Source organism: Idiotropiscis lumnitzeri, chromosome 8 (assembly GCF_059441095.1).
Source record: "Idiotropiscis lumnitzeri isolate Australia: NSW breed Sydney's pygmy pipehorse chromosome 8, RoL_Ilum_1.0, whole genome shotgun sequence".
Classification (NCBI taxonomy): Eukaryota; Metazoa; Chordata; class Actinopteri; order Syngnathiformes; family Syngnathidae; genus Idiotropiscis; species Idiotropiscis lumnitzeri.
In genome coordinates, this window is record NC_142398.1 from 14,047,402 (window position 1) to 14,064,986 (window position 17,585).

Sequence of the window (17,585 nt, forward strand, 5' to 3'; positions counted from 1 at the left end):
CAAGTACAGTACACAGGCAGCCAAGCCGGAGACCGCTGAGGGATCGTCACCGCGGGAAATGACTGCGTGTTTTTCTGCTGCACGCTTTTATTTTAGTTATTTATTTATTTACTTATTTAGGTTGAATAATTATAGTAACAACCTTGAACGCATGTTTTATTTACACATACTACAGGAATAGTAATATATAAACACTAAGAATTATTTTGACAAAACGAAATAATATATGGGGTTAAAAGGTTTATATATATATATATATATATATATATATATATATATATATATACATATATGTGACGTTTGGATACAGGGTGCCGTTCAAGGCGTGGTTGGGGTGGCCCTGCCACAGAGAGAGAGGGGTTTCCCCTTTTTTGTCGACGCCCAATCAAAAGCTCTATAGGACGTGACGTTGCACCCGTTCCTTTATCGAGGTCCCCCTCACATTATTGATTCATTCTCCACCCCCGCCCTTGTTGACAACATTTATAAACACACACTTGGCACTTTAAGAGTTACATTTGCACACTCTAAAGATAGCAAATTTCAGAGCGGTATGAGGAATTGTAGTGCTATTTAGGTTAAATTTATTGGCACTATCACAGAGGTGTTACTTTACTTCAAGAATGGGTAACTTAAATGTTGGAGGGGGCCAACATTTTTTCTTATAAGTGTGAGTGCGGATGGTTGTACGTCTTTGTGTGCCCTGCGATTGGCTGGCAACCAGTTCAGGGTGTACACCGCCTACTGCCCGGAAATGGCTGGGATAGATTCCAGCACCCCTGCTACCCTTGTGAGGAGAAGCGTTACAGATAATGGATGGATGGATAAAACTGCTGAACAAAAAACAATAAGAGCAAAAACTCATTTTGTACATTTTTTCAAAAAAGAACTCTACTATGTTTTTTCTATGATTCCAAATCAACAAAAAATGATGAGGCATGCTCACATTCTAGTGTAGGGCAGTTCAGTATAAGACCCAGTTTACTTACATCTAAGACATGTCTGCCATCTAGTGGTGCTTGGTAATATTACAATTTAAAACTACAGTCAACAAAATTGCGTATTTGCAGATTTTTCTCCCTTTTTAAACATTTTATTTTCCCCTGGTTTTGTCCCGACATTTCTTCATTGTTTGTGGAAAACATATTGAATGTTTATTAGTGTCATTTTGAAGATATTGGGGGGTTTTAAAAAACAAAAAACAAAACAAAAAAAATAATTTTTTTTTCAGCTGCCAGCAATGTGCCCATACCTGTATTACTTTATTGGTGTGGTTGCAGTTTTCAGTGATGTAAAAGAGCTATGCATCACACCCTCTCTATCTATTTGAGCACCTCAAGTAAATACATTATAAAAAAAAAACATCTCACAATATGACATATGGCAGTTCCACATCGCTGCAAACTACACTACTCTTTGCAAGTAAGCAATGTAATCTTCGTTGTGTATGTTTAAATCATCTAAACTGAGATTTGTGTGCATGTGTGTCATACTGAACACACATTGATGCAGTAAAAATTGAGTCATTTGTTAAACAACCTGCCCTTCCCTTGTGAAAATAAAAGCAAAGGATTCTGTTGACACGTGACCTTCCAAATTAATTCTCTTTTGGCCACGGTTCCATTTTACAGTAGGGGCGAGTGTACGTTGGTGCCCCACGAGATCCAACGTTTGATTTTCATTCAATCCATTAATTATGTCCGAAATAACACAGTACAGAAATTATGACAATAAATGCTTAGCAGCATGGTGGATCTTGTGGATGGCGCATCTCCTCCACAGTCAAGAATTTCTGAGTTAAAATCTGTGTGGTGTTTGCATGTTCCCCTAATTCTCTCAGGGTAATATTCTGAATTAGTCCCACATTCCAAAAACATGCACTTTGCCATTCAGCTGGGAAAGGCTCCAGCTCACACATGACCCAAATTAGGACAAGTGGTTACCCAGTCCTGAAGTCTGCCTAGTAACGAGGGTCAGCGTGAATGTGACCAGAAAACACAATCAGAGAAACTTTGTTTAACTGTGCTTTGTTCCGTTGCTGAAAATTTTTGAATCAATAAACAACTGTTTTTAAACTGTTACGTATCCCCAAGTGCTATCACTGTAACCAAAATCAAATACAGTAGTTTAGCGGGGCAAGTGTTCATAAAAAATAATTATTTCTAAAAAGTATGTTTACTATTAGGGAAAAACCACTATAACATTATACATAGTTTGAACATTAACACTGTTTAAAAATATTCACTAAAAACTGTTCTTAAAAGGAAGTCAACCTGATGGCCAACTTGAGGTTTGTTGTAGTGGAACAATCAGGACCAGTATATTCACAATAAGATACCATAAGTTTAATATTTTTCATATTAATACTTTAAAATGGAATTGATGGTCCTTGATTATGGAGTAACCTCAGTAAAAAACACACATTGCAATTGCTCAAATTAATAGGTGTCAACTTAAAGGCCCGGGGGCCAGGTCCGGCCCACCACATCATTTTATGTGGCCAAAAGCCAAATTCCTTGCATCAAATTCGTCTTTTTTGCTACAATACAAAAATTGCTTATTGTCTTCGCTTTTAGAAACTGTGTGGAATTGGAAGGATTTTTTAATAAAAATAATTATATTTGAACAAACTTTTACTGCTCTTTGATTTCAAAACTAGTTTTTAATCAATTTGTTGTGTATACTGTATGTAATGCAAGGTGATCATACATTTATTTGAGTTCACAGTCATAATGGCCCTCTGAAGTAAACCGTGACTATTCATGTGATGTGGCTCACGACAAAAAGGAGTTTGGCACCGCTGCTCTATGTAAATAATGATGGGATGAATTGATGGGGGTAAATCTCTTGATAAGTAAGTACAATAAACCTCATGTGTTATTCATAAGATTCAACACATGTTTCCCTCCCTGGCTATTTCCTGCCCTTTAACCGCTCATCTTTCCATCTCAGATGCAAAAAGCCTTTCAAACAAAAACCATCAGGATCAACAACAATAATAAAAGCACTTAGCGGCGGAGCGACCCGTCTTTGTTTTCACAAATGTGACAAATCCAATGGAGCCACAATGCTTTAAGGCCACAAATCAAATCAGTCCTTTGGTCTTGTTCATTCCGCTGGGGCTCGCTCTCCGCCAATTTAGGATCATATTTCTCATAAAGTGGAACTAAAGAAATGGTCAATGTGTTCTGTTGTGTTCTCTGATTATCGAGCATCTCTCTGCCTTGCATCGCATCATTTACATGCTTGTATAAGGGAATGCTTCACCCCACACCTGTGCTCAAGGAGAGAGCCAATGACCCGTGAGGTTAATGGGAAGCATGCAGAGTGCTGTGGGACATCCATTTCCCACACAACAAGCGTTTAATCACAGAGAAACACTGGGCAATGTGCCACATCGTGCAGCAGCGTCGATATGGGAGTGAGTGGAGGGGAGACAGAAAGACCGAGGGAGGAAATTTACAGTGAGTGCTTGCGTGAAAAGGATGGGTCATACAGAATTGTATTGTGTAATACAGTTCAGTGAGGAAAGGGTCAGAAATCAAGACTTTTTCAGTAGGGGGGCCTGTCGGGCCCAATGAGCTTAGTTCTAGTGGTCCAATCAGGACCGCTACTGGCACAGTATATTCACAATAATTATTTTTCATATTTATACAGTAAAATTGCATTGATGGCCATCAGTAAAATCCTAGCATTGCAATGGCACTAATGGATATTAATAGAACAATTTTAATGGTTCAAAGATTAAATCAATTAAAAAATTATTAGAATATTTTCATAAAGGGGAAGTCAACGCCCAAATTGTCTTGAAAAGAATAAGTTCTATGCAGGCCCATAGTCAAAACTTGCCATTCTGATTTGTATTGCAGTTGCAGAAATGAGTTAAGCAGTAAAATCCAGCCGTTTTTAGCCATCTCAGGCGGAAGACATTTTGTCACTTCTGTCAACTGGAAATTGCCTCACAGTTGCCCAGGGCTCATCGAACGACCAATTATGGCTTACCTTTAGAAAACACGAGATCCATGATTGGTCATTATGGGTCACTATTCTTGTCAAACCCTGAGTGGGGAAAAGAGTCACCTTCACATCATGTCGTAAGTACAATTTCACTTTTTGTGTTTTAAATAATCACTGTATGGGACAAGCAGTGCTGAAGATGACGCATGACATTAAAATTATATTGCTTTATTTTGTGTAGTATGCTTCATTATCTTGATATTATTTTAATTGTATATTAACATTTAGTCGTATTTTGGGAGTACTTTTACATTTGTATATTATTGTTAGAAACGGAAGATTTTCCACTGTGTTTCTAATTTAATTTTTGGGATTTAACTGTTGAATATGTTTAGGGAAACTGTAATGATTGTGAGGATAATCAGTAATGGGGCTAAAGTGATGCAATAAAAAGATAAAGGGTTTGGCCTTTATTGCTTCTCTATGTTCTGTCCCTCCCAAGTTTTTATGAAGATAGTAGAATAGTAAAGTAGCAAGACATGGACGATCACACCTGATTAGTGCAGAGCGGAGCATGGACAGTACGCATGTGTTTGTGTGAGTATGTGTGTGTGTGTTTGTTCTCAAGGAAGCACTCGTTTCAAACACCAACCAGAGAGGAAAAAAAACATCCTGCCGTCTCCACCGTCTGGAATCAGGTGTTGTCATTTCATCTTTCTACATTTGTTGCCCACACTTATTCATTCAGCCTTGACTGTTGTCCGCTCTCTACGCCGGTGATGTCGTCTCTTCTGAGGGAGGAGATGCAAAGGGTTTTATTCCGACCTGCAAAACAGAGATTGATGGAATTTATTGAGATTGAGGAACCGGAGATTGGAAGACATTTCCTCTGCGTGTCAGGTAAGAAACTTTATTTGCTAATGATGAAATTTTAACAGCATCTTTGATATCATACTCTACTGTCTCCAAAACATTTGAATGATTTTAAAATAGACACACATTGTGAATTTATTTCTCTCCAGGCATTACTCATTCATTTTCAGGACTCTCACGAGCATGCTTCATATAACTAACAGCCACGACATGCACAATGCAATACAAGGTGCTATTGAAATTCCAGCCTAAGGATGCTAATAATATTCACATTTGTCTGTCAGAGTTTTTATTTTTATTGATATGTTTCTTCGTGCCTTGGCTAATTGTTTGACTAACTCATGTCCCTCAAAATGTGTTGTCACATTTCTGCAGTTGCAAACAGAAAAAGGCTTGTGCAGTTATGCATCGTGCGGTGCCAGATGACACAGACTCCGCTTAAATCTCGATCCAAAAGGGGCCACACCAAACGCTCCAGCATTCAGGAGTGCTATCGGAGGACAGAAGTCTGGTCTCTGCAAGACCTGACTCTGGTGGATGGACGAGACCCTGATGTGGTAATCTTAATAATGATTTTTAGTGTCTTTTTAGTCAACAACATAACGAAAGGAATTGTATATTTGAGGACATGTTTTGCACGGTTGGCAAGATTGTCTTGATTTATTAACATTTGAGGTAGATTTGGGTGTGTACTTTATTTTTTTATTGTAAATTAATCATTCCCATGCACATCAAAATATTAGTTATTATACAATTTGTCAGTCTGTGTTACGTTCTCCTAAATATAATGAAATCCTCCAACATCAATTTAAAAAAGCACCATGATCCATCCATTATCTGTACTGTAACTTCTCCTCACTAGGGTCACGGGGGCTGCTGGAGCCGATCCCAGCTATCTTCGGCAAGTAGGCGGGGGACACCCTGAACTGGTTGCCAGCCAATCGCAGGGCACACATAGACGAACAACCATCCGTGCTCACACTCATACCTAGGGGTAATTTAGAGGGTCCAATCAACCTGGCATGAATGTTTTTGGAATGTGGGAGGAAACCGGAATACCCGGAGCAAACCCACACGGGTACGGGGAAAACATGCAAATTCCACACAGGAAATCCGGAGCCGGAATCGAACCCACGACCTCTGCACTGTGAGGCCATCGTGATAACCAGTCGGCCACCTTGCCGCCACAAAGCAACATAAATTAATTAGAAATCTTCTTAAATTACTTTAAATTAAAATCAACATTCAATTTATATCTCATTTGACATTTGGGTCTTCTTCTGTATGTGTTTTCCCCTCAGGATGACCCGTGTTTCTTGCTCCACTTTGACAAGGTGCGTACAGTGTGCGCCGTCAGCTGCTCGGCCAAATACGCTATCGTGCGTGCTCTGGTTGCGCTCAGTGAACAGCATTGTCAGAGGTCACTGAACCTGGACAACTTTGATTGGGCCTACATCAAGCCCACGTCCTTCTACTCGAACAGAGGAGACTGTGTGGTGCTGTCACAGATATGCTTCTATGCATTCAACTTGGTATGTTTGTCCATGTGTCCTGTGCCCCTTGAAGCATAATAGAGATCCACAATGACGTGTGTGTGTGTAAGTCTGTATGTGTCACTGAGTGTGATTATGTGTGTGTTTAGGTCATATTGCTTTAACATGTTTACAGCACATACAGAACATGTATTGAGAGGGAAGAAATATTTGGATAGCTTGTGTGGCATTATTGAGGCAAGAGCAAGGGAGATATATCACGATAAAACATTTGCATTCAAACTGAATGCATGTTCATAGCGAATGCAGGTTGTAACTACCTATTTTTATTAACTGTATAATATTGGAAAAAAAATGTAACGTTTCTGACCATGTTTTCAGACTATAAAACTGTTTAAAATGATGATGTACAGTCTGTATTGGTTACTTCTATTGGTTCTTTAAGACAAGACAGTAACGCCCAATGCCTGGGCGCTGGCGTCAGTCCCTCCAGAATAATCACTTTTCAGGAGACCACAGAAACGGCATGTTCATTCGTTTGTTAAAAATGCATCGTCAAAGAGAGCAAGCCTTTTTCAACTATTCAGATTAATCAATAATTTGTTAAATCAACACCCATGTTTGTGGAGTGATCAATAGTATAAGATTTGTGAAAAAATAATAAACTCACCCAATTGTGACGTAGGAGGATCCAGTCCGATGGCAGCGATATTGACAAACGACCATTCAAACTGATTTGTAATCTTTACCATAGCATGCATGTTTTTGAAATTATTGGAGGAAGCCAGAGCACCCAGAAAGCATGGGGAGAACACACATGACCTCTGAGGAAGATATACTAACCAGTGCTCCACCGTGCCATCCCCACGTTGAATTGTTGATAATTGTTGTGAGTGATTATTAACATGATCAGAGTCCACAAAGATGAATATAATTAATTATTAATAACAAACCTTTCAAGGTAATTTGAGCAAAATTGTCATAATCAGAAGTGTACATCAAACTGGTAGACATTTGCATTATCAGTATTTAAGAAGAAACTATCAATTTAAAGAAAGATTGGTGAGCCCTTATTTAGAGCTGTTCAGTGAACCTGTTTTAGGAATGTTGGAGGAAGCTCAAGTGTCGTAAGCACAGAGAGAACAAAGAAAGAAGTCGGAGGACCCACACAAGAAGACCAGAGGTGAGGTTCAATTGAACTGTGAGGCAGGCGTCCTACCAAATGTACTATTGTACAGTACAGCATTCATAGTATTACAATCCAATCAATTTGAATTCTTAGACATTCTTAGTATAATACATACAGACTTTTTACTGCATTGGTTTCCTGTTGTTAAGATTTTTTCCCCCCAAATTAATTGCGTTTCGATTACTCTTATTTATAATAAAGAAAGGATCAGCTATTTTAATTGTCGGGAAAAGAATGACATTGCGTTTTTTTTTTTTTACAAAACTTCTTACAAAAAAATACACCCAAAATAATTTAAAGTGGTTATAATCCATAACACGGCATAGTGCATTCACCGTCGCGCAAATTGCATCAACACAATAGATGGAATGGAATTTGGAATATGGGTAGACACGCCACGCCCCTTTAGGACTGCGTGCTCAGGACTACACTACGATAGGAGGGGCCAAGGCGTGAATTCGTCATACTTATTCTGGAAGACAAGACATTAAAAATAAATTGTATGTACAAAGCACACGTTTTGGAAATGATGGAAAAGTAAAATTAATGAAAATTGGTTTAGTTTTGTCCAACATTTGTGTCGATTCAATGCCTTTGAAAAAACGTTGTCCTTCCCAACATGGCTGCCGCGTAGGCACGTTCGTCAGTTAGCAAGCTGTCAACACCCAAATAGACTCTGTGAGCTGCCCTAAGACGTGCCTAAAAAATACGAGTTAAAAAACCCCCCAAGTAAATTAGTCCAATTGTTTAACTGTCATCTATGTAATGCTAAATGTTCAAAAGGCTTATTAATTTCATTTGTTATATTCTGATACCTAAAACTCTTTACTTTGTTTTGTTTTTTTATTACCGGCGCACGGAGGGTTTGGAGTGACTCTATTCCTGCCGCCAAAATTCAAGTGAGAAGAACGCTCGCAAGAACGACGTTGTTGTTGATACTCATTCGAAACCGCTATTTTGTTGCTAAAAGTACGACACAGATTCTGAGGGCACGATAGCGGGATCGTCTTAGAGATGCATATCAAGTCAATTATCATCGAAGGATTCAAGTCCTACGCGCAACGAACTGAGATCAACGGCTTCGACCCGCTCTTCAACGCCATCACCGGGCTGAACGGTAGCGGCAAGTCGAACATTTTGGACTCCATATGTTTTCTCTTGGGCATTACCAACCTTACTCACGTAAGTGGCTTTTAGACTACCTCTGTGAATGAACCATGTGGCATTGTATGCGTTTGTTTGTGCTAATAACTACGTGGTTTCATTGGGAAGGTTCGAGCCTCCAACCTCCAGGACCTGGTCTACAAAAACGGACAAGCAGGTATCACCAAGGCTACTGTGTCCATCACTTTTGACAACGCAAACAAAAGCCAGAGTCCTTTGGGCTTTGAAACACATGATGAGATCACAGTCACCAGACAGGTGGGTAAAATCTCTCGGTGGTAGTCACAAAATCTTAGGGCTAAGTCAGCTTTTCGGGGAATTTTCAGGGTGAAGCTAAAACCCACTACAACCTTGACAGGTGTTCCTAATTTGACTTTCTCAAAACTCATTTTCTCTCATTTTTGCACCAACTGAGATGTTCACCAGCAAGGAGCTGAACACCAACATTCACAATAGGGGTACGATCCCTGACTACCCCTATATATTTCCAGTTCATATTTCATCGTGCTGTTCACATTTTAACATCATTCTTAAGACAACAAAAAGAACTGAAACATTTGGACATTGTGCAAATCAAATTAAGTTCCCCTGTAAAGGTTTATGTTTAGATTCATCCCAAATTTTCACCCTGAAAATTGCTAACTTTGTTGATAACAATGTTATTTTCTTATTATTATTACTTTAAGGTTGTAATTGGTGGACGAAACAAGTATCTCATCAATGGAGTCAATGCTAACAATACCAGAGTGCAGGACCTGTTCTGTTCTGTTGGCCTCAATGTCAACAACCCTCATTTTCTCATCATGCAGGTCAGCTTTCTGTGTAATTTTTCCCTTTTATTCTCTCTCTCTCTTTTTTTTGAGATATCAACATGTGCTTTACTTAAATCTTTAGGGAAGGATCACCAAAGTTTTAAATATGAAGCCACCAGAGGTAATATTGGAGCATGTCCAAACAGTTGCTGTTTTGCCTTCATGGCATAAAGGAGTGACATTGTTGTGCACTTGCAGATCCTTGCCATGATCGAAGAAGCTGCCGGCACCAGGATGTATGAATGCAAAAAGATTAGCGCCCAGAAGACCATTGAGAAGAAGGAGGCCAAGCTGAAGGAGATCCACAATGTATGTCGGCTCCCGAAATTTTACACCAGTGTCCTTTGAACTACAAAGTATGTTGCTATTTACACTTTTAATTTTTCAGATTTTGGATGAAGAAATCACTCCAACCATGCAGAAATTACTTGAGGTATGTTGACCTACACAATACTCTCCCAAGTTAGACTTAAATGTTAGTGTTTTATAGTCTTGAATTAATAAGTGTTTGTTTCTCATTTGAGGTCTTTACTTTTTTTTTTTCCATCCACCTAGGGTGTCTTGGTGCCAAGTGCGCATATGGACGCCCTTACTAAAACTGGAGTGTTTAACCTGCATCACTTTCCGCTTTCATTTCTTGTTTCTCCCGTCAAACTATTTGTTTGTAGCTCTGGCGTATTCATGTGAATTTATTTACCCAGCTATTAAGTGCTAAAGGCTTGAACAATTGGGTAGAAATCACTGAACAAGATTTCTGAACCCTACAGGAGCGATCGTCATACCTGGAGTACCAGAAACTGATGCGTGAGATCCAGCATTTGTCGCGCCTGTACGTGGCTTGGCAGTTCCTGTGTGCCGAGGAGACCAAAGTGAAGTCCGCCGAGAATCTCAAAGTGATGCAGGACAACATTGCTAAGATGCAAGCAGCCCTGGCTGAGAATGAGAGCAAAGTCCGAGAGCTCTCCGTGCAGATTCAGGAACTCAAAGACAAAAGAGACCAGGTGTGCCCTAGGAGAAGTTGCCATTCATAGAAATATGCCCCAGAGAAAAAAAACATCCATTCTGGGCATGTTTTTTTTTTTGTATTTATTTTGTTTAGCTTTTATTTCCCAAGACTTATTTTGAAAAATGAACTACCATCGCAGTTGAGGGCATGCGTAAACGAGACCTCACTTTAGCAAGCATAAAATTATGCATTAAAAAAGTATTATATACTTTATATATATTTATAGTAGAAAGTAGTATAGTAACTTGTGAATAATTAATATTAACCATGGTTGCATTGCCATAAGCAATTTTGCTAATTTTCAGGAAGTGAACAGTGTATTAAAAGCTCTGGAGGAAACGTTGGCCGACGTGCAGCGTGTGGATGCAAAAGCTCAGAGTGCTCTTGATCTGAAAAAACAGAACTTAAAGGATGAAACTAAGAAGCGAGAGGAGCTTGTCAAAAGTATGCAGGAGGTAGGTATCAAGTTACCGTTTGAAATGTTCAGCCGTCTAACGTTATGCTAAGGATGATCTAACACATGAGTTATCTGTTATACCTCCTAATCAAAGCTGTTATCTAGTTTTCCATTTTTTTTTCTTTTTTTAGGACAAGAAGATGCTGGTGGTCAAAGAAAAAGAGGTGTCCAAGTTGACGGAGCAGCTTCAGGCTCTAAAAGAGGAAGGCCAGAAGGACGGCGTGGCCCTTGAGGCTGCCGAGCAGCATTTTAAGGCTGTGTCTGCTGGCCTGTCCACTAATGAGGATGGAGAGGAAGCCACACTGGCCGGTCAGATGATGGCCTGTAAGAATGACATGAGCAAAGCCGACACTGAAGCCAAGCAGGTGAGAAACTTCAACATCGTTCAGGAAGCTGGGCAGTTTTTTTTTATTAATTTATTTTTTCAGATCAACTTTTTGCTGCCTGGTCAAAGATATCCTTAACGGTCCGGCTCTGTTCTTTCCTCTCAGGCCCAAATGACGCTGAAGCACGCCCAAGCCGAACTGAAGACCAAGCAGGCCGAGGTAAAAAAGATGGACAGTGGCTACAAGAAGGATCAGGATAGTCTGCAGGCTATCAAACGCAGCAAAGAGAAATTAGAGGCCGAGCTAGCTAAACTCAAATATGAAGGTGCTGCGTCTTTGCCTAAACATCTCATGCGGTTGGCAGGAAGCGGTTCTTTTTAGCAATGTGCACTGTATCCAGATGGCAAGGAGGAGAGTCTGCTGGAGAAGAAAAGACAGCTGTCCAGAGAGGTAGCAAGTCTGAAAGAGAAATACGAGCGGCTGGTGTCTCGCTTCCCTAACCTTCGCTTTGACTACAAGTAAGTCACATGAATGGCACTTTAGCTCTGGAATTAGAACGAGGGGTCATCAACATGCCGCTCTTGACAATAATGGTTACTTTTATTTTGGGCGGGCAAATGGTGCATGAATATCTTACTGTATCTGAAAGAAGACCTCCAAATAATTTTGAGAACATTTTTTAATCTTCAAATTCAAAGAGTGAGGCTTTAACTTGTAAAATGTCGTCAGTACCTTTATTGCCGTTCTATCATGTTAAAAAAATTTCCAGAGACCCTGAACGTGGATGGGACCGCGGTAAAGTGAAGGGACTGCTGGCCAACTTGATTTCCGTACGTGACGTTTCCTATGCAACTGCCCTGGAGGTGGTCGCCGGCGGACGACTTTACAACATTGTTGTTGACACCGAGGTAAGCGCGCCGTCATGTGCGGTTTGATTTCAGCCGTGTGGCTTCACATGATAAACACTTTGTTGGGGGATGTTTGTGCATGTAGGTGACAGGTAAGAAGCTGCTGGAGAAGGGTGAGCTGCAGCGGCGGTACACCATTATTCCCTTGAACAAGATCTCTGCCAAGACGCTGAATGACAGAGTGGTCAATTCTGCAAAGAGCCTGGTGAGCAAATCTAATCTTTGGTGGTCGTCATCACGTCGTCTGTACTTATCGACACGCCATCTCCTCGGTCAGGTGGGAGAAGATAATGTCCACACGGCTCTGTCTCTGGTGGGCTATGAGCCTGAGCTGCGCAAAGCCATGGAGTATGTGTTTGGCTCCACGCTAGTGTGCGACACGCTGGACAACGCAAAGAAAGTGGCTTTTGATAAGCAGGTGATGACCAAGACCGTCACTCTTGGAGGAGACATCTTCGACCCACAAGGAACTCTGAGTGGAGGTGAGAGCAAGGAGGAAGCATGCATACATTGTTTTTAAGCATTTACAGGTTCTTGCTCAACTACGTGTGTGCCTTGTTTGGGACGGATGCAGGGCTGCAACAAACAATAATTATAATAATTTTAATAATAATTAAAAAAAAATAAAAAATAACTTAAAACCCTTTTTCCAAAAACAGGACATTATTTCAAACTGACAGTACATACATTGCATAAAAAAATATTATATTGTGTTATGATTCAGTTACTAGCTTGTTCAGAAAATAGGTATAAATGTTGATTTTTGACATTTTGTCTGCTTTCACAGAGAACGACAGAAATCTGACAGTATTTACTGTCCTGGTACTGAAATTCTGAATTTTGAATTTAACAAGGTTCTAAAACGATTTATCGATTATTAAGATAATTAATTGTCGATGACTGTAATGTTAACAGGTAAATGGGAAAAAATATAAAATTATGGCGATTGTAATGTGCATACCACAGTGTGTGGCACACAATCATGTAAAATATCAAAGACGTTCCACAAAGCAGTTAGTCAGCATCTAATCAGATCTTACACGTGATCTGGTACGGAATGTAAGCATGGTTGAAGCCAACGCACCCAACCTTTCTAATAGTATACAGTACAAGGCATGAGGCTTGATAGTTAGTTTAGAATAATTTGGAAGTACAAGTAAACCAATACCTCCTCTTAGAACTTTTTGATCCAATCCTTGTATTGGAGTTTATTGGATTATGCAGGTGTTCCAAATGTTTTGCTCCTTTTCCTTTTGCAGGAGCTCGTTCGCAGTCTGCATCAGTCCTGAGCAGCCTGCAGGAGGTGAAGGAGGTTCAGAGCAACTTGAATGAAAAGGAAGCCCAGTTGAGGGATACTGAGCAACAGTTGGCCAGCTTGAAGGGAACTGCTGAGAAGTAATGACACTCCAAATTAGTTGCCGATGTTCTCACAAGTCATTGAAAATTGGTTTAGTGCTCTAAATGTTTCTGTTTTGCTCTGGATTCCTCCAGATACCGTCAGCTGAAACAGCAGCATGAGTTGAAGGTGGAGGAAGAGCAGATTTTGCAAGCCAAGCTGCAGCAGAGCTCCTTCCACCAGCAGCAAGAGGAGCTGGAGCGGCTGCGCAAAGCCATCGGTCAGAAACATTTCAAACAATGTAGCTTCTCGACCCAACTTTCTTTTCTTACCGTGAATATGTCGTGTAACCAGAGGAGAGCGAGGAGACTCTGCGTGTCACCAAGGAGGTGCAGAAGCGGGCGGAGGAGAAGTACAAGGTGCTGGAGAACAAGATGAAGAATGCAGAAGTGGAGCGGGAGAAGGAGCTGAAAGCCGCCCAGCAGAAGCTCAAGGCGGCCAAAGCCAAAGCAGACGCCTTCAACGAAAAGCTCAAGCAGAAGCAGCAGGTACGCCTACACACCACTCTGTGGATTTGTCTCAAATGTCCCAAATCTCAGCGACTGGTTGATGTCTGTGTGTCGGTAGGAGTCTGACGCAGTGGCATTGGAGCTGGAGGAGCTGCAACGGGAGCAGGCGAGTTATGAGCAGCAGATTCAAGCTGTGGACGAGGCCATTAAGGCCATCACGGAGCAGATCGACAGCATGGCCTGCACTGTGTCCCAGAACAAGGTACGCTCGGATTGGACCACAGTAATTACGCAGCAGGTGTATCACTGCAAGATGAAGCGATTACGCAACAGTGTTTGAGCATATACCATGCATTAAAAATGTGAATTAATTAGGCTGCAGCCATGGAATAGATAACCGTTTTTCTTAAATTTAAACTGTTTATAGCAGCAAACTGTTGTTTCTTTTCTAGAAATGTTAGTAGATGAGATTTCTGTGCCTGAATTACTCATGAATTTGTTTCAAACGCGAGATATTAGAGATGAATTTATCCTGCTAGTCGCACTACATTCCATTTTACATGACATTGAATTTCTGGTGCACAGCATATGGTCATATTGTGCTTGTTTCGTAGGAGGCAGTTCGGAAGGCCCAAGAGGAACTTTCCAAGCAGAAGGATGCCATCATGGCTCAGTTCAAAGAAATCAAGGTGAACATTTGGTTTTCGATCACCAATTACGCTTTCTGTTAAAACATCTAAAAAGGATGTTCTAAAACCACCTGTGGAGAATCATCTAAAATCATATCAGTGAAAATTAGCAACTCTCCTCTGCAACCACTCGTTGAATGTGCTTCATGAAGTGGTTGCTTCTGTGTCGTGAATGTTTTAGGGGAAAACCATAGAAGCTGACAAGATACGAGAGCAGAACAATGAAGCGCAACTGAAGATTAAGGAATTAGAACACAACATCAGTAAACACCACAAAGACAGCCAGGATGCAGCAAGCGCGGTAAACAAGCATTCATGTGTGTAATATGTACCGTGAGCGCACACACTCATTGTCTCTCCTTGTTCTTCTTTCGAACAGGTTGCCCGGATGCTGGAGGAGCATGACTGGATCCAGTCCGAGCGTCAGCACTTTGGGCGGCCCAACTCCTCCTACGATTTCAAGACCAACAACCCCCGCGAGGCCGGCCAGCGCCTCAAGAAGCTGCAGGAGACCACCAGCAAGCTGGAGAGGAACGTCAACAAGCGGGCCATGAACATGCTCAACGAGGCCGAGGAACGGGTGAGACAACACAAGGGAAAATGTATATATTGGAATGTAGCGAACCTCCATTCATTGCGAGTGATTTATTCCGGAGCCACCAACAATATGGCGCTATAAAGTGACAGTATTTGTTTAAAAAAACTTCCTTCAACTGCCACACACAAGGCGCAAGATTCAAATCACAGACCACACATTCTGAATTGTATTTAGTGATTCTTCTAAATTCTCTTATCTATTTATTCTAGAAGTCTTAAGAAAACCTTAAATTAGTTAAAGCTACTGTAACCGTAACATACTGTAACAGTTTAAACACCGAATTGAATGTTTCTTTTGTGTACCACTAGAGGGAGCCCACAGGCCAGTCCTGGTACTCCCCGGACACTTTGAGACTCACTGCTTGATTTGACATATTCTACCTGTGTGCAGTACAATGACTTGATGAAGAAGAAGAGAATCGTGGAGAACGACAAGGCCAAGATCCTGCAGACCATTGAGGAGCTGGATCAGAAGAAGAATGTGGCTCTCAATGTGGCCTGGCAGAAGGTTTGACAACCAACCATCCTCAATTTGTACAGAACACGGCAAAATTATTAATAATCCACTAACACAGTTGAACGCTGTAAACTACAGTGAGGCCTTGAGTGTTCATGACTTTGGAGGCTTTTGAGATCCAATCTGATTTTATGTATTTATTTATTCGTTGCTTTGACTTGCATGCAAACGAGCGTCACAACAAGCAGGGCTTTTTTATGTCCTAATGCTATGTTGCAGTTAAAAAAATAAAATAAATCAAAAATCATTAATGATTAAAAATCAATTTAGCTTTGCTCAAGTACTTCTTTACACAGCAGGAATATGAAAATGAAAATGCTCAATTTGAATAAAAAGGAGATAAGAATGAATCACATTCTTTCTGCCACTTTTAAACAGGATATATTTGCTTTTCACATTCTTTTTTTCCCATTTAGTTTAGATCACAATAGGTAAGGTTAGTGTGAAGGGATACATTTTATACACTACAATGTCAGTTTCTGTTATATTTGTACATGATAATGTACAGAGTGAATATTGGCCTGAAACTTCATTTGGGCGAGAAAAAAAAATAGTGAATTGAATTTGCAATTTCTGTCAGGGCTGAAAAAAGCAATTCAAATTGTTCCTGAAATCATTCAGACCTGAACATTGCTTTGCCAGGTCAACAAAGACTTTGGTTCCATTTTCTCCACCCTGCTGCCCGGAGCCTCGGCTAAGCTCGCTCCCCCGCAGGGCAGCGGCGTCTTGGACGGTCTGGAGTTCAAAGTAGCCTTGGGCAACATCTGGAAGGAGAACCTGTCTGAGCTGAGTGGGGGGCAAAGGTGAGTGCAGGAACTCAATCTCATTATTTTTATTATTTAATATTTGTTTAATAAGGTTAAACGTGTCCTTCAGGTCTTTGGTGGCCTTGTCGCTGATTCTCGCCATGCTGCTCTTCAAGCCCGCTCCCATCTACATCTTAGACGAGGTGGACGCAGCGCTGGACCTCTCACACACGCAAAACATTGGGCAAATGCTGCGAAGGCATTTTACACACTCGCAGGTGGGCAACGCGTAAAAACGCCCGCGTAAATTCCACCTTGGTGGTGAAGTTTAATTTGTAAAAATGTAAACACTCTCTTCCAACAGTTTGTGGTGGTGTCGCTCAAGGATGGCATGTTCACCAACGCCAACGTCCTCTTCAAAACCAAGTTTGTGGACGGCATGTCCACGGTGTCGCGCACTGCCCTGAGCCAGAGCGACAGCAACCTGCCCCACAAAGGTCACGCACGACAAGGCACGGCTAAAAGATTGGGGAATCAAGTCGCTTGTTAGATCAACATCCTCATACGTTGTACATTTTTTTTTTTTTTGCATGATTTATTTAACCGAACATCTTTGTCGCTGTTTCATTGTCTTCAGCTCTTTGTTGTATTGGACATTTTTTACTTCAAAATTTGTCAATATGTTTGAACTTTTATTTTCATATTCCTTGCCTCTCTGTTTCACGTATTTGTTTTATGCAAATGCGTGAACATAGTTCAGTAAATAAAATGTTTAAGCTTCTACCTTTGCAATCTTGGGTTTCGTTTTGTGATGAAAGGCCACACTTTGCTTTTAATACGGAAAGATTGGTCTCATCATTCTTGGGTAACAAAAGTTATGTATATAGCATGGTAAAATTGTTTAATCATATAGTAATTTTCTTGCTTTTATTTTTTTGGGATTATACTCAATTCTTCCGTGTACAATTGTCTATTCATTAAATGATTCACTGATTTTAGTAAAAAT

At 40.6% G+C, this 17,585-nt stretch overlaps 2 protein-coding genes across 2 annotated transcripts; both read left to right on the forward strand.

The window, feature by feature from the left end:
• The first annotated feature begins 4,736 nt into the window (after nucleotides 1–4,736).
• Nucleotides 4,737–6,401, forward strand: exoc1l (exocyst complex component 1 like). The gene is made up of 3 exons (XM_088301719.1): nucleotides 4,737–4,857; nucleotides 5,206–5,387; nucleotides 6,132–6,401. Exons 1-3 carry the CDS (start codon nucleotides 4,737–4,739, stop codon nucleotides 6,399–6,401), a joined length of 573 nt encoding a protein of 190 aa, XP_088157845.1.
• Nucleotides 6,402–8,086: 1,685 nt separating this feature from the next.
• Nucleotides 8,087–17,362, forward strand: smc2 (structural maintenance of chromosomes 2). The gene is made up of 25 exons (XM_088302805.1): nucleotides 8,087–8,694; nucleotides 8,785–8,934; nucleotides 9,363–9,485; nucleotides 9,571–9,609; nucleotides 9,687–9,797; nucleotides 9,877–9,921; nucleotides 10,256–10,489; nucleotides 10,800–10,949; nucleotides 11,083–11,316; nucleotides 11,443–11,602; nucleotides 11,678–11,795; nucleotides 12,047–12,185; nucleotides 12,271–12,390; nucleotides 12,463–12,667; nucleotides 13,445–13,580; nucleotides 13,677–13,801; nucleotides 13,876–14,069; nucleotides 14,149–14,292; nucleotides 14,645–14,719; nucleotides 14,901–15,020; nucleotides 15,099–15,299; nucleotides 15,708–15,824; nucleotides 16,476–16,636; nucleotides 16,710–16,857; nucleotides 16,944–17,362. Exons 1-25 carry the CDS (start codon nucleotides 8,527–8,529, stop codon nucleotides 17,127–17,129), a joined length of 3,603 nt encoding a protein of 1,200 aa, XP_088158931.1. The 5' UTR covers nucleotides 8,087–8,526; the 3' UTR covers nucleotides 17,130–17,362.
• The last annotated feature ends 223 nt before the right edge of the window (nucleotides 17,363–17,585 follow it).